At 45.3% G+C, this 14143-nt stretch overlaps 1 protein-coding gene across 2 annotated transcripts in view; it reads left to right on the forward strand.

Moving 5' to 3' along the window:
• LOC109880514 (cysteine/serine-rich nuclear protein 3-like) overlaps positions 1–14038 on the forward strand; it is a 21654-nt gene extending 7616 nt beyond the window's left edge. Inside the window, exons 3-6 of one of the 2 annotated variants that reach the window (XM_031824331.1) lie at positions 6482–6670; positions 7534–7793; positions 9498–9794; positions 10048–14038. In XM_031824331.1, coding sequence (XP_031680191.1) covers positions 6514–6670; positions 7534–7793; positions 9498–9794; positions 10048–11061 — 1728 coding nt within the window. In that variant the 5' untranslated portion in view covers positions 6482–6513 and the 3' untranslated portion in view covers positions 11062–14038. Of the gene's footprint in view, positions 1–6481; positions 6671–7533; positions 7794–9497; positions 9810–10047 lie in introns of both variants that reach the window. The other variant, XM_031824330.1, reaches the window with a different exon arrangement.
• The last annotated feature ends 105 nt before the right edge of the window (positions 14039–14143 follow it).

Consider the following 14143-nt stretch of genomic DNA (forward strand, 5'->3'; position numbering starts at 1 on the left):
TTGTACTTTAACCATTTGCACATCATTACAACAATGTACAGTATATAAACACAATTTGACATTTGAAATGTCTTCATTCTTTTGGAACTGCTGTGCGTGTAATGTTTACTGTTCATTTTTATAGTTTATTTCACTTTTGTATATTATCTACTTCACTTTCTTTTGCAATGTTAACACATGTTTCCCATGCCTATAAAACCCCTTGAATTGAATTGAATTGAGAGAAAGATTGTGAACCCTAGACAGACTCCTGGGTGCTAAACAACAGAGTAAGAGGGTAGCAGCAAGGTCTGTTCTTCTGGGAGCCCTATCGATGTGGACGTTTATGTAGTGAATAATGTGGGGAAGCGCTAGAGGATTCCTGGAGTTTGCAAGGCGATACGACACAGGTCAGTCAGTGGTCACATAGATTATTGAAGTGTGGTGGTAATATTTGCTCACCTTTGGTACTTTTACATTTTATGGGGGGGAACTCGCGAATGGGATCCATTCAGCACAGGACAATATGTGTAGCATCTGGTGTGGAGGGAGCTTATGCAACATTGTGTTCCCAGTGTATATCCTGCTGCATGAAGGGGAGTCTCCCTCCACCTATCCTCTCACTGCCATTGCAGGGTAGTCTGCTCCTGTGTTCTGTTCTGTTGTGGTGCATGATGTCATCCGGTACCAGTTCAAGGAGGCATTTATTATGAGATTGGGATTTGTGTGGACAGTAAACCACCGTTTTAAGTGGTATTGTTTTGCACATAGTATCCATAATGTCTAAAACAGGCGACGACTGTCCGAATTAAACATGTCTCTTAATAAGACACATGTATACGATGACACTGTTGTCATGGCAACCACCGCCGGGTTTTCAAGGAATAGGTAGCATGGTGCACGTAGTGCTGGATTCTGAAGATGGGAATGAGAATACATGACTGAAATGAAGTGTAGGAAGTCGGTACATGATGCTTGGATATAGCCACGGAAACCCTTACCCAGTTCCCACCATGTCCCCATACTGTCACCGTCGGGGGTTGTGTTTGAATTTTAGTTTAGTTTATTCACTTGACCATTTAAAAACAAAAAACAAGAACACATAAAACTTGAGAAGCCATACAGGCACATGAGTAACATCATGGAGGATAACACACAACAACGTCTGGGACTTATTTCCATTGTGGTCCTCTTGAAACAAGATGGCTAGGCAAGATGCAGCCCGGTTGAACACAGTATGACAGCGAGATGTCCTGTACTGTATGTGGAGTGGGGATGGGAAGGGGGGGACAGAGCTGCCACTTCCACATCCGTGTATTATGTCTAAAGCATCCCTCTATGAGTCCTGTGTGTGTGCACGCAGAGTGCAGGTGATTTCGCGTGTGTGTGCACGCACAGTGCAGGTGATTACATGTGTGTGTGCACGCAAAGTGCAGGTGATTACATGTGTGTGTGCACGCAGAGTGCAGGTGATTTCGCGTGTGTGTGCACGCACAGTGCAGGTGATTACATGTGTGTGTGCACGCAAAGTGCAGGTGATTTCGCGTGTGTGTGCACGCACAGTGCAGGTGATTACATGTGTGTGTGCACACAAAGTGCAGGTGATTTCGCGTGTGTGTGCACGCACAGTGCAGGTGATTACATGTGTGTGTGCATGCACAGTGCAGGTGATTACATGTGTGTGTGCACACAGAGTGCAGGTGATTACATGTGTGTGCATTCCTTGATGCGTGTTCCCTTTCAGTCAGTCAACTTCGGTACAACACACTATGGGGAGTTGCACCCTGGCGAAAACACAATTGGAACACGAGACTTTCTTACGTTGTGCCATCTCAACTGTCCCGTAGTGGTAGAGACCGCTCACCCCCTGGATGTTGTGTGCTGAAGTGTGTACGATTCTCATACGTTTCCCAATCACAAACAATTAGTTATTCTTCGAATTGCTTGGCCTGGCTATAGCAATAAGTATGCTGGCTTACGCTACCGAAACGACGAAGGCTAACAAGCCGGGATCGGATTCGCGACCATGCCCCAAGATACTCACGTTGGTTGCTTTGTATGTCTCAGCTCGGTGCATGCTCACTTGTGCCCTCGTGCCCTCACTTGAATCTATTTGTGTGCGAGACTAGGGGATGGCTGGCACTGTTCCCCTACTAATCCGTGGCACAGGTTCTCTTGACAATCGAGTAGCATTCTTTAGGGGGCTTCGTGTTTCCGATAGTGACTTCCTCTCCCGGGTGCCTGTACCTCAGCTGATGGTTTGGGTCGTTGGTCGGGTAGAATGTCTCCCGGCTCCTGTGCGCACTGTCGCCGGTTACGGGAGGCTACTTGAAGGGCGACAAGGTTCTGTGGGTATCCCCACCACCTGTAAATGGAGGTTTTGGGATTTAGAAATAATCTTTATGTAACATTTATTGTGTAACTGGGAGTCTCGTGAGCGCAAACATCCGAAGATCATCAAAGGTAAGCGATTCATTTGATTGCTTTTCTGACTTTCGTGACCAATCTACTTTGCTGCTATCTGTTTGTAGTGTTTTGTCTACTGAGAGAGATGTCCTAACATAAACGCTTGGATAGCTTTCGCCGAAAAGCTTTTTTGAAATCTGACACGTCAGGTGGATTAACAACAAGCTAAGCTGTGTTTTGCTATATTGCACTTGTGATTTCATGAAAATTTTATATTTTTAGTAATTTTATTTGAATTTGGCGCTCTGCAATTCAGCGGGTGTTGACGAAAATGATCCTGCTAACGGGATGGGTGCATCAAGAAGTTGACGAATGCCTGAAACACTGATGGAGCATTGGCTCAGCCAAATGGTATCACCAAGTACTCGTGGTGACCAGACATCGTGCTAAACAGTCTTCCATTCATCCCCCTCCCGGATGTGGATGAGCTTGTTTGCACTCCGCAGGTCCAATTTGGTAAAAAAATACAAATAAAACGTGCCCCACGGAGCTTTTCGACAGCTGCCTAAAAACATTGGGAGAGTTTAATAGTACTTTGTGCTGATTTCATTGAGTCCTCTAATCAATACATGTGCGTAACCCTCCATCTTTCTTGGGCACAAAGATGAAGCCAGCTGACGCAGGAGAAGAGGACGTGCGGATTAATCCTTGTTGTAGCGCCTCTTGGATGTAATCCTCCGTGGCCTGGGTCTCAGCCACCGACAGAGAGTAGATGCTCCTGTGAGGAGGCACAGACCCTGCCAGCAGGTTGATGGCACAGTCCCAGGGGCGATGAGGAGGAAGACAGGTGGCACAGGTCTTGGAGAATACCGCCTCCAGATCCTGGTATACCTGGGTTGTTGGGCTGAAGGGCAACCACAGGACTCTCAACCGACGTAGAACCAGCGTTCGGGTGACCAGTCTGATTCTCATTCTCGACCATGAGATGGTGGGGTTATGGCATTGAAGCCAAGGGAGATATTGTGAACTGGTAATGTAGAAGGAGATGTTCTCCTGATGAATGGACTCCACGGTGAGGGTGAGTGGTTGGGTGATGTGTGTAATGGTTCCGGATGCTAGTGGCCGACTATTGAGGGCTTGAACCGGGAAAGGAGAGGGGGTATGAGATGTTAAGAGAGGAGGCAAGGGTCTGGTCAATTAAGTTCCCTGTGGCACCGGAATCCACTAACGCTGTAGACACAGTACATGAGGGACAGTCAACTAGTATGATGGACACCAAAAAGAGTTTAGCAGAAAGTGATGAAGGTGGAATACTCACTCCTGCCCCAGGAGGTGGAAGATCACGTGACTCTGCTCTTGCGGATCCCAGATTAGGAAGTCCTTGACCACAGTACAGACAGAACGCCATCAGGCTCAGTCTGCGTCACGGGGAGGCATGTGACCCCTACCTCCATGTGTTCAGGCTCTGATCCAGAGTGTTCACTGAGAGAAGTGATGAGTGCCGACGCTGCCGAAGTAGGATATCCAGAGGGACGGCCATCACAATGAGTGCGTCCAAGCAGAGGTTGTCGTCGACAGGCCAGTTCCATCTGGACCTACTGGTGCAGACCTCTTCTGAATAGCGTACAAAACACCCACTCGATCCATCCGCTGGATGCTGCTACTGTCCGGGAGGTGAGCGAAAATTCGGCAGCCGTCTGGTCCCCCTGCTGTAATTGGAGTAGGCGCTCACCCCCCTCTGCCCTCCAGGGATGATCAAAGATTCCTTTGTACAGAGCCATGAACCCCTCATGAATCTAGCTCCTACGCTCCTCTCCCAGACGGCCGTGGCCCATTCCAACACTCGCCCAGTCAGCAGAGAAATAACCGTGGCAACATTGGACCTCTCGGTGGTAGGGGCTCCCATTTGGTGCATAAAGTAGAGGGAGCACTGAAGTAGGAAGCCACGACATTTAGATGGGGTGCCGTCATATTTATACGGGAGGGACAAACAGGCTTCCCTGACCTGAGCGTGTTGCTAAATGTGCTGGTTGTGCCGGCTCGCTGGGTCAATTGGTTGTAGAGTATCCTACGCTAGTTGACGGCAACGCTTCCGGGTATGTTCAAGACGTTGCACACTGTGAAGAACCTCTTCCATAGCCGTTGTACTAACTGGTCATGGTGTTGACGTAGAAGGTATCCCTGCTCGTCGACCGTCTGGGAGATACTCTGTTTTCCTGTTGCTTCCATTGTTGTAGTCAGTATTCTGTAACAGAGACGCCGAGAGTTGAGAACCAGGTGAAACTTTTAATAAAACAACAACCATGAACCGAGACAACAGTAGAGTCTATGCATAAACACAGGAATAATACCGACTGGGGAAAGAACCTAAGGGAGTGCCAGATATAGGGGAGGTAATAAGTGAGGTAATGGAGTCCAGGTGTGCATAATGATGATGTGCAGGTGCGCGTAATGATTGATGCCAGGTGTGTGTATTGATGGATCCCAGGACCGGTGGTTAGTATACCCGCTACGTCAAACGCAGAAGGGGAGGAGTGGGAGTAGACGTGACACAGCCATTAAATCCAGTAGATAGTGGTTAGAGGTCGACCGATTATGCTTTTTCAACGCCGATACCTATACCGATTATTGGAGGACCATAAAAGGCCGATACCGATTAATCTGACTATTTTTTATTTTATTTATTTGTAATAATAACAATTACAACAATACTGAATGAACACTTATTTTAACTTAATATAATACATCAATAAAATCAATTTAGCCTCAAATAAATAATGAAACATGTTCAATTTGGTTTAAATAATGCAAAAACAAAGTGTTGGAGAAGAAAGTAAGTGCAATATCTGCCATGTAAGAAAGCTAACGTTTAAGTTCCTTGCTCAGAACATGAGAACATATGAAAGCTGGTAGTTCCTTTTAACATGAGTCTTCAATATTCCCAGGTACGAAGTTTTAGGTTGTAGTTATTATAGGAAATATAGGACTATTTCTCTCTATACCATTTGTATTTCATTAACCTTTGACTATTGGATGTTCTTATATGCACTTTAGTATTGCCAGTGTAACAGTATAGCTTCCGTCCCTCTCCTCGCTCCTCCCTGGGCTCGAACCAGGAACACAACGACAACAGCCACCCTCGAAGCAACATTACCCATTCAGAGCAAGGGGAACAACCACTCCAAGTCTCAGAGCTAGTGATGTTTGAAACGCTATTAGCGCGCACCCCGCTAACTAGCCAGCCATTTCACATCGGTTACACGAGCCTAATCTTGGGAGTTGATAGGCTTGAGGTCATAAACAGCGCAATGCTTGACGCACAACGAAGAGCTGCTGGCAAAATGCACGAAAGTGCAGCCTGCTGCTGCCTACCACCGCTCAGTCAGACTACTCTATCAAATCATAGACTTTGTTATAATATAATAACACACAGAAATACGAGGCTTAGGTCATTAATATGGTCGAATCCGTAAACTATCATCTCAAAAACAAGACGTTTATTCTTTCAGTGAAATACGGACCCGTTCCGTATTTTATCTAAGGGGTGGCATCCATTAGTCTAAATATTCTTGTTACATTGTACAACCTTCAATGTTACGTCATAATTACGTAAAATTCTGGCAAATTAGGCGGCCCAAACTGTTGCATATACACTGACTCTGCGTGCAATGAACGCAAGAGAAGTGAAACAATTTCACCTGGTTAATATTGCCTGCTAACCTGGATTTTTTTAGCTAAATATGCAGGTTTAAAAATATATACTTCTGTGTATTGATTTTAAGAAAGGCATTGATGTTTATGGTTAGGTACACATTGGAGCAACGATACGCACCGCATCGATTATATGCAACGCAGGACACCCTAGATAAACTAGTAATATCCTGAACCATGTGTAGTTAACTAGTGATTATGATTGATTGATTGTTTTTTATAAGATAAGTTTAATGCTAGCTAGCAACTTACCTTACCTCATCGCCTATACCTGTTGGGAGAGATCAATGCCCACCATGGCATGAACTGAGCAACCATGTACAGTAGCATGGGTTTGCTCAGCGAACCATGTAACATTTCTTACCACATTCTTTCTCTCTCTCAGGGGCAGACGTTGGGTGGTAGACCCACGGCAGGATGAGTGGGATCCTGAAGAGGAAGTTTGAGGAGGTGGAGGTGGACAGCCCTTCCCCCTGCCTCTCTCTCCGGGGGTCCGATGACGAGGTCTCTGCCGGCAGCGATAGCGGGAACAGCAGCGACAGCGTCAACCCCGGACCCTCCACCCCCGTCGCCCGTGAGTTGCTTACCCAGCATGCATGTACTTGACTGCTTAACTATCAAAGCCAGCTTTTCCAACTTTGGACAACACTGTCAACTATTTGACCCCAAGTGAATAAAATAGCACCTTACATTTTGCTAGTGAGTAGCCTTCCATCTTTTCAGTGTAAAAACTCCCTGTTACGAGAACCTCTTCCTCACCTACTGCTTTTCAAATCAGCTGGGATTCCTTCAAGCACCACCAGCATAGAGAGCCTCAGCGGGATTAGAAACAGGAAGTAACTCTTGGGAGTAGTGTGATTTCATCTCTCTTTAGGAGTCATAGGGGGTGATCTCCCCTAGCTCCTGCTCCCTGTGGGTTTTTAGATGACAGGGAGGATGTTAGGGATGCTAGAACTCACTCAAAGGGTCCATAGGGATATCAATAGCAGCAATACTCTCGATTGGCGCAGCGGTCTAAGGCAAGAGTGCAAGAGGTGTCACTGCAGTCCCTGGTTCAAACCCAGGCTGTATCACATCTGGCTGTGATTGGGCGTCCCATAGGGCGGTGCACAATTGGCCCACCGTCGTCCAGGTTTGGCTGGGGGTAGGCTGTCATTGTTAATAGTAATTTGTTCTTAACTGACTTGGCTAGTTAAATAAAGGTTAAGTAAAACATTTCTATAGTGATACTTTGTCTCTAAATGCCCCTTCTCTCTCCTTCTCCCTCCTTCTCTCTCCTTCTCCCTCCTTCTCTCCCTCCCTCTAAATGCCCCCTCTCTCTCCTTCTCCCTCCTCTCTCCTTCTCCCTCTTTCCCTCTTTCTCTCTCCTTCTCCCTCTTTCTCTCTCCTTCTCTCTCCTTCTCTCCCAATACCTCCTTCTCTCCCTCCCTCTAACAGCCGCTTCTATCTTGAGGCGTGAAAAGCGCATGCTGGTGCGCAATGTGCACTTTGAGAGTGTGACGGTGTACTACTTCAGCCGGCGCCAGGGCTTCACCAGCGTGCCCACGCAGGGCGGCAGCACCCTGGGCATGTCCACGCGCCACAGCTGGGTGCAGCGCTACACTCTGGGGGAGTTCGCCGTGGAGCAGGAGAGAAGCCACCGAGACATGCTGCGAGACCACCTCAAAGAGGAGAAACTCAACTCCATCAAACTCAAGGTAGTCAAGTCCATCTAACCTGGTCAACTCCATCAAACTCAAGGTAGTCAACTTTCCTAAACTTTTTTAGCCCAGAACCCCATTTTGATATCTGAAAATTCTTGTGACCATCACATACTTTTAATTTGGGGCTTTTGCAAATTAGTCTGACATAAGGTATCCAGCATCCCGTAGTCGCCTCTTCATTGTTGACATTGAGACTGGTGTTTTGCGGGTACTATTTAATGATGCTGCCAGTTGAGGACTTGTGAGACACTTATGTGACACTTACTTGTGAGACACTTGTCCTCATGCTCAGTTGTGCACCGGGGCCTCCCACACCTCTTTCTATTTTGGTTAGAGCAAGTTTGCGCTGTTCTGTTAAGAGAGTAGTACACAGCATTGTACGAGATCTTCAGTTTCTTGGCAATTTCTCGCATGGAATAGCCTTCATTTCTCAGAACAAGAATAGGCTGACGAGTTTCAGAAGGAAGGTCTTTGTTTCTGGCCATTTTGAGCCTGTAATCGAACCCACAAATGCTGACGCTTCAGATACTCAACTAGTCTAAAGAAGGCCAGTTTTATTGCTTCTTTAATTAGGACAACAGTTTTCAGCTGTGCTAACATAATTGCAAAAGTGTTTTCTAATGATCAATTAGCCTTTTAAAATTATAAACTTGGATTAGCTAACACAACGTGCCTTTGGAACACAGGAGTGATGTTTTCTGATAGTGGGCCTCTGTACACCTATGTAGATATTCCAAAAACAATCTGCCGTTTCCAGCTACGATAGTTATTTACAACATTAACAATGTCTACACTGTATTCTGTTATTTTAATGGACAAAAAATGTGCTTTTCTTTCAAAAACCAGGACATTTCTAAGTGACCCCAAACATTTGAACACTAGTGTACGTTGTTTTTCTTCAGGATTTTGGAAATTCTCCCGCGACCCCATTTTCATATCAGGTGACCCCACATGGGGTCACGACCCCAAGTTTAGGAACCACTAGTCTAACTATAGGTAGTCAACTGCATCAAACTTATGGTAGTCAACTTTAGTCAACGCCATCAACCTAAATGTAGTCAACTTTAGTTCTCCATCAAACTAAAGCTAGTCAACTTTGGTCAATTCCATATAACTAAAGGTAGTGAATGTAACTCAAAGTAATCAACTCTGCCTAGTCAACCCCCATCAAACTTAAGGTAGTCAACTCCGTCTAACTAAAGGTTTGGACTGTGCCTTTAACGCCTTTGTATTAGAGTATCCAGCAGTGCAGTGGCAAAGGCACTTTATTAATAATAGATTGCGTAAAGCATTCACAGTGGCACTTCTCCATGTGCATTACATTGTACACCGATGTGGTGCATGCCAACTATTTTTGTGCTAGAAATCAGCTAACATAGCAGAGAGATGAGGAAGGAATATTTTCCCATTTGTAAGCCGGGGATAACCAGGAAAGCAGGGTGGCATTAGGACTAGGTTATGAATTCAAGGTTAATGACAAATTACATGAATACACAAATTACACAAAATGACCTTTACATTGTTTATAATGTATTTATTCAGTGTATTCACTAGCACTTTAAGCTGCGTTATCGCAGTGATTCTAATCCAACACAGGGGGATGCGCTAACACAAGCGGTCAGTATTAGGAAGGTGTTCGGTATACTCAATGTGCATCGCTAGAGAGCATCACCATCTACTCGTGTGATTTTCCTCCAGCTGACCAATAATGGCACTGTTGAGTCGGACGAGGCCGAGTCGCTGACCCTGGACGATATCTCAGAGGACGACATCGACCTGGACAACACGGAGGTGGACGAGTACTTCTTCCTGCAGCCGATGACCACCAGGCGGCGCCGCGCTCTCCTCCGGGAGTCCGGGGTGCGACGCATCGACGTGGAGGAGAAGCACGAGCTGCGGGCCATCCGGGTGTCCCGGGAGGAGTGCGGCTGTGACTGCAGGGGGCTGTGCAACCCCGCGACCTGCGCTTGCAGCCTGGCCGGCATCAAGTGCCAGGTAAATGGAGCTGTGGTGAGGGTCTCCTGAATTACCTCTGTCAGTATGTTTGCCTGTTAAATGATAGCTGGCCTGCTGGCCCGCTATTGGCTGGCTGGATGTTTGCCTGGCTGTTTGCCTGGCTTTTTCCTTGTCTGTCTGTTTTTGACCGTCTGCTATGTTTATGCCTCTGTCTATGTGTTAGTTATTCATTGGAAATCGGAACAGTCCAGTTTTAGAGGCTAACTGAGGCGTTGGTTGTCTGTCTGTACAGGTAGATCGAATGTCATTCCCGTGCGGTTGCAGCAAGGAGGGCTGCAGTAACAGCACAGGCCGCATCGAGTTCAACCCCATCCGTGTTCGCACCCACTTCCTGCACACCATCATGAAGCTGGAGCTGGAAAAGAGCCGCGAGCAACAACAACAACCACAGGTCACCAATGGCAATGGTTACCATGGAGAACTACCAGTCAACGTCCCTGTCCAGCGTGCTCTGCAGTACCCCCTGATGTCTGACAACATCCCAGTCCTGCAGGCTCCCATCATGCACCTGCCAAGCGCCAGCGACGCAGAGCAGCATCTAGAAGAGGAAGTAGACGAAGATGAGGAAGACGATGAGGAGGAGTACGAGGATGAAGACGATGGTAGTAGTTTATGTAGCGGCCTCTCTGACTGCAGCACCGACAGCCTGCACACTAGTGACTCTGAGGAGGAAGAAGAGGAGGAGGAGGAGGAAGATGACTGTGAGTCTATGGAGGAGGGGGTGAGTGGACCCCCAGTCTCTCACACAGAGGTGGTTCCTCTCTCCTCTGTGTTGGGTTACACTGATGTCACACACACCAACACCAACCATGCTAACCCCAACTCATACTACCACAACCCTTCATCAGGGTACTACCAGATGGACAACTCAGTCAACTTGAACCCCACACCCAAAGCCCCTAGTGAAGCTTCCTCACTCCCCCTCTCACTCCCCAATAGGCAGGGGGCCACAGATGGCCCCACGGTCGTGTCACAGGAGCAGCCTAAAACCACCTCCGAGCCGCACACAGACCACCTCAGCCAGATAGAGCGACTGTATATGCATATTCCCCACACTGACAAAGCACCAGCAGCCAACGCCTGTTCCTCAGCCCCGCAGCAGAGCAACACTCCCCACAGTGGGGAGACTAGTACACTACACCATGAGCAGCCCTATCAGACACAGGTTAGCGTTTTTCATCATGAATCTTGTTCTAGAGGCAGCTCTGCGGAGTGGTCACTAGCTGGCACAGCCACAAAGTCATAAAATCAGATGTTAAACCTAACCTTAACCCTAAACGTAACCACACTGCTGACCCTAATGCCTAACCCTAACCTTAAGATCAAAGCACATTTTTGTTTTCATATATTTTTACAATATAGCCAATTTTGACTCCGCAGCTGGCCTATCTAAAGGGAAATCGCTCAGTTCTGCCTCCAGGACAAGACTTATGACAATAAATGTAAATCAGCCTTTCAGACAGACATGAGCAGTAATGATATTACACTGTCACTGAAGAATAGCACACGGTCTGAGGTATCTGTGGGGACTGAGGAGCAGCAAAGCCAGCGTTTTCTCAACGGGCTGGCTGAGGCGTCCTCTCTCCTGCCTGAGAATAAAAGGGATCCACCCATTCTAGAGACTAACACTCGTCACTAGCATAGTGTCAGGTAGACTTGTGGAGAGTTCAATGAAACTGGTTAGTGTGATAAGTGAAGTTAGCATTCCTTTGCAGCAAGTATGTACATTTGGATTAATGTGCTGACCAACTTAATTAAAGGGATACTACAGGATGTTGGCAATGAAGCCCTTTATCGACTTCCCCAGATCCAGTTGAACTTGTAGATACCATTTTTATGTCTCTGCATGTAGTTTGAAAGAAGTTGCTAACTAGCGTTAGCGCAATGACTGGAAGTCTATGGTACCAGATGCTAGCTGTGATCATAGACTTCCAGTCATTGCACTAACACTAGTTAGCAATTGGCTTGCAAAACTACCTCTAACTTCCTTTGTACTGGATGAAGGATGCAGGGACATACAAATGGTATCCATGAGTTCATCCGACTGGGGAGGTAGATAATGGGCTTCATTGCCAACATCCTGAAGTATCCCTTTACCAGTGAAACTACATGATGTCAAAATCAATTCATTTTCTGTACAGGAATAATGCTGTTTTTGACCTATCCTAGAAACCGGGTCGCCCGTTTGATTGAATAGAACCTGAAGGACGGTGTTTGTTGTTTTTAACTCCCGATGAATGTACCTTTTTAAAGTGAATGATTAGGTTGCAAAGGCAAGTTGTGGGGTTTTGCCTCAGAAGGATCTTTGCACATTATTGCGCACACAGTTTCCATGTCCTGGATCTGAGTGTCTAACAGCTATTGGACGATGACTGTGAAATAGTTAGAATTAAACAAAATGATTCCTTATTTCAACAATATAACCATGTCGAATGGGAAAATGAAAAGATCATCTTATTTGAGTTAAATGAATGAGCTAAGATAGACGCTAGGGCTTGGACGATATCAGTAACGCCATACTTGTTGGTAGCGTGGCAATGAAACAAAACACGAAGCGGGTTTTCACTTCTTTGGGGAAAACAGCCCTAATGTTAGAAATAAACATTATGTTGTCACCCAGACTCACATGTATTTATTTCCCATGCTATCGCACGCGCTATTTACATATAGCAGGTTTTTAAAAGACCAAAGAGTTTTGTCTGCTTCGTGTATATAAAAAAAAATTGCCATGGAAAAAATATTGCAATACTGGTATAGTCACAGCCTTAGTAGATTGAACTTTTATATGGGGTCAACTGGAAAATGTATATAGCTGCAGTTTATTTATGGCTATACAACGTTTACGTAATGTTATGTATGTTTTGATAATGCGAGCATGCTGTGGTTAGTATTGATGACAAATCAACACGATTTTGAGGTACTACAATTATTATGTGTTGGTCTCGTGTTTATTTGTGTTGTCTTATTGATGTTGAATACTTTGCATGTATTTTGTTAAAAGGAAACACCCTGTTTAAAAATGAAAGTTTTTTAAATATATATATATATACAGTGAGAATGTCAAAATGAAACAAATTAAGTAACATTTATACTTTACATTAGATTGGACAATACTCCAAGATACTGTAGTTAGAGCCACAGACTGATAATCATCTCTAGTCGTACCATTACATTTAGGTCCAATTTCAAAAGGACCATGAAACTTGGAAGATGTACGTCGTTTGAAATCGATTTTAAACGTCTTGCTGAATTTCACGAGACAAGCTATATTTTCAGTGCTGCTATTATGATTTGTTATCAAGCTTTATTGTCACATGCACAGGAGACAGCAGGTGTAAAACAGTACAGGGAGAACCTTAATTGGGGGCTCTTTCCCAAAAAACACGCAATAGCGGTAGTATTACAGATAAGAAATAAAACACATGAAATAGGACAGAAGAAGAAAAGAAAAGAAACAGGTGAATGGAGTTATATAACGTTCTCATATACAGGTCAGTACAGTGCCAGTACTGTTATTACTGTGTGCAGGGGAGGGATTGAGGAAGGAATGGACCTACTCCATCACAGCATGTTCTTTGTCTCCTCTCTCTTTTCTCTATGTATCCAGTCTCTTCATCTAGCCCCTTTATGGTTCTCCTCGCTCTCTCTCTCGCTCTCTCTGTCTTTCTTGCTCTCTCACGCTCTCTTTCTCTTGCTCTCATGACCTCTCTCTTCTCTCTCCCATCCTGTGACATCATATCACGTCAGCCAATGAGGTGGTGTGTAGCGTAAGGGTGCCAAAGCGTTCATGTTCAGGTGATCTATAGTGAAGTAAGCTACCAGTCTGTACCAGTCTCTGCTATTCTGCTGTAGATATGATTTTGTAGTCTATATTGTGGTAAATGTGAAACTGGGTATTTTATTGTGATTAATTCTCGCAGCAGTCTGTTGTGTCATGAAGGCCTTGGAGTTCACAGAGCTCATGTATTTTTTATTTTTTCCCAAATGGCACCTTATTCCCTATATAGTGCACTTCTTTTGAACAAGGAAGTAGTACCCTTATAGGGTATTTGGGACACAGACGTCCTGTTCTGTTTAGTTTTGTTCCAGAATGTCTCTTTGTTTATCAAGACTGCCTAGAACTGGGGGCCTAAAATAGATTTTCTCTGTTTGTCTCTTCTTTTTTACACCAACATTTGTTCCTTTTTCCACAAACATCAGACTTTGAGAATAAATAACCAATGGAATAATTGTGTCCCTTGTCAATCATTTTGGTTACGGATTATTATGACCTTGACATTTTGTCAAGATGAATCATACATATCAGAAATGTAATCTATTGTTGTAAT

Source organism: Oncorhynchus kisutch, linkage group LG5, assembly GCF_002021735.2.
Source record: "Oncorhynchus kisutch isolate 150728-3 linkage group LG5, Okis_V2, whole genome shotgun sequence".
Taxonomy (NCBI): Eukaryota; Metazoa; Chordata; class Actinopteri; order Salmoniformes; family Salmonidae; genus Oncorhynchus; species Oncorhynchus kisutch.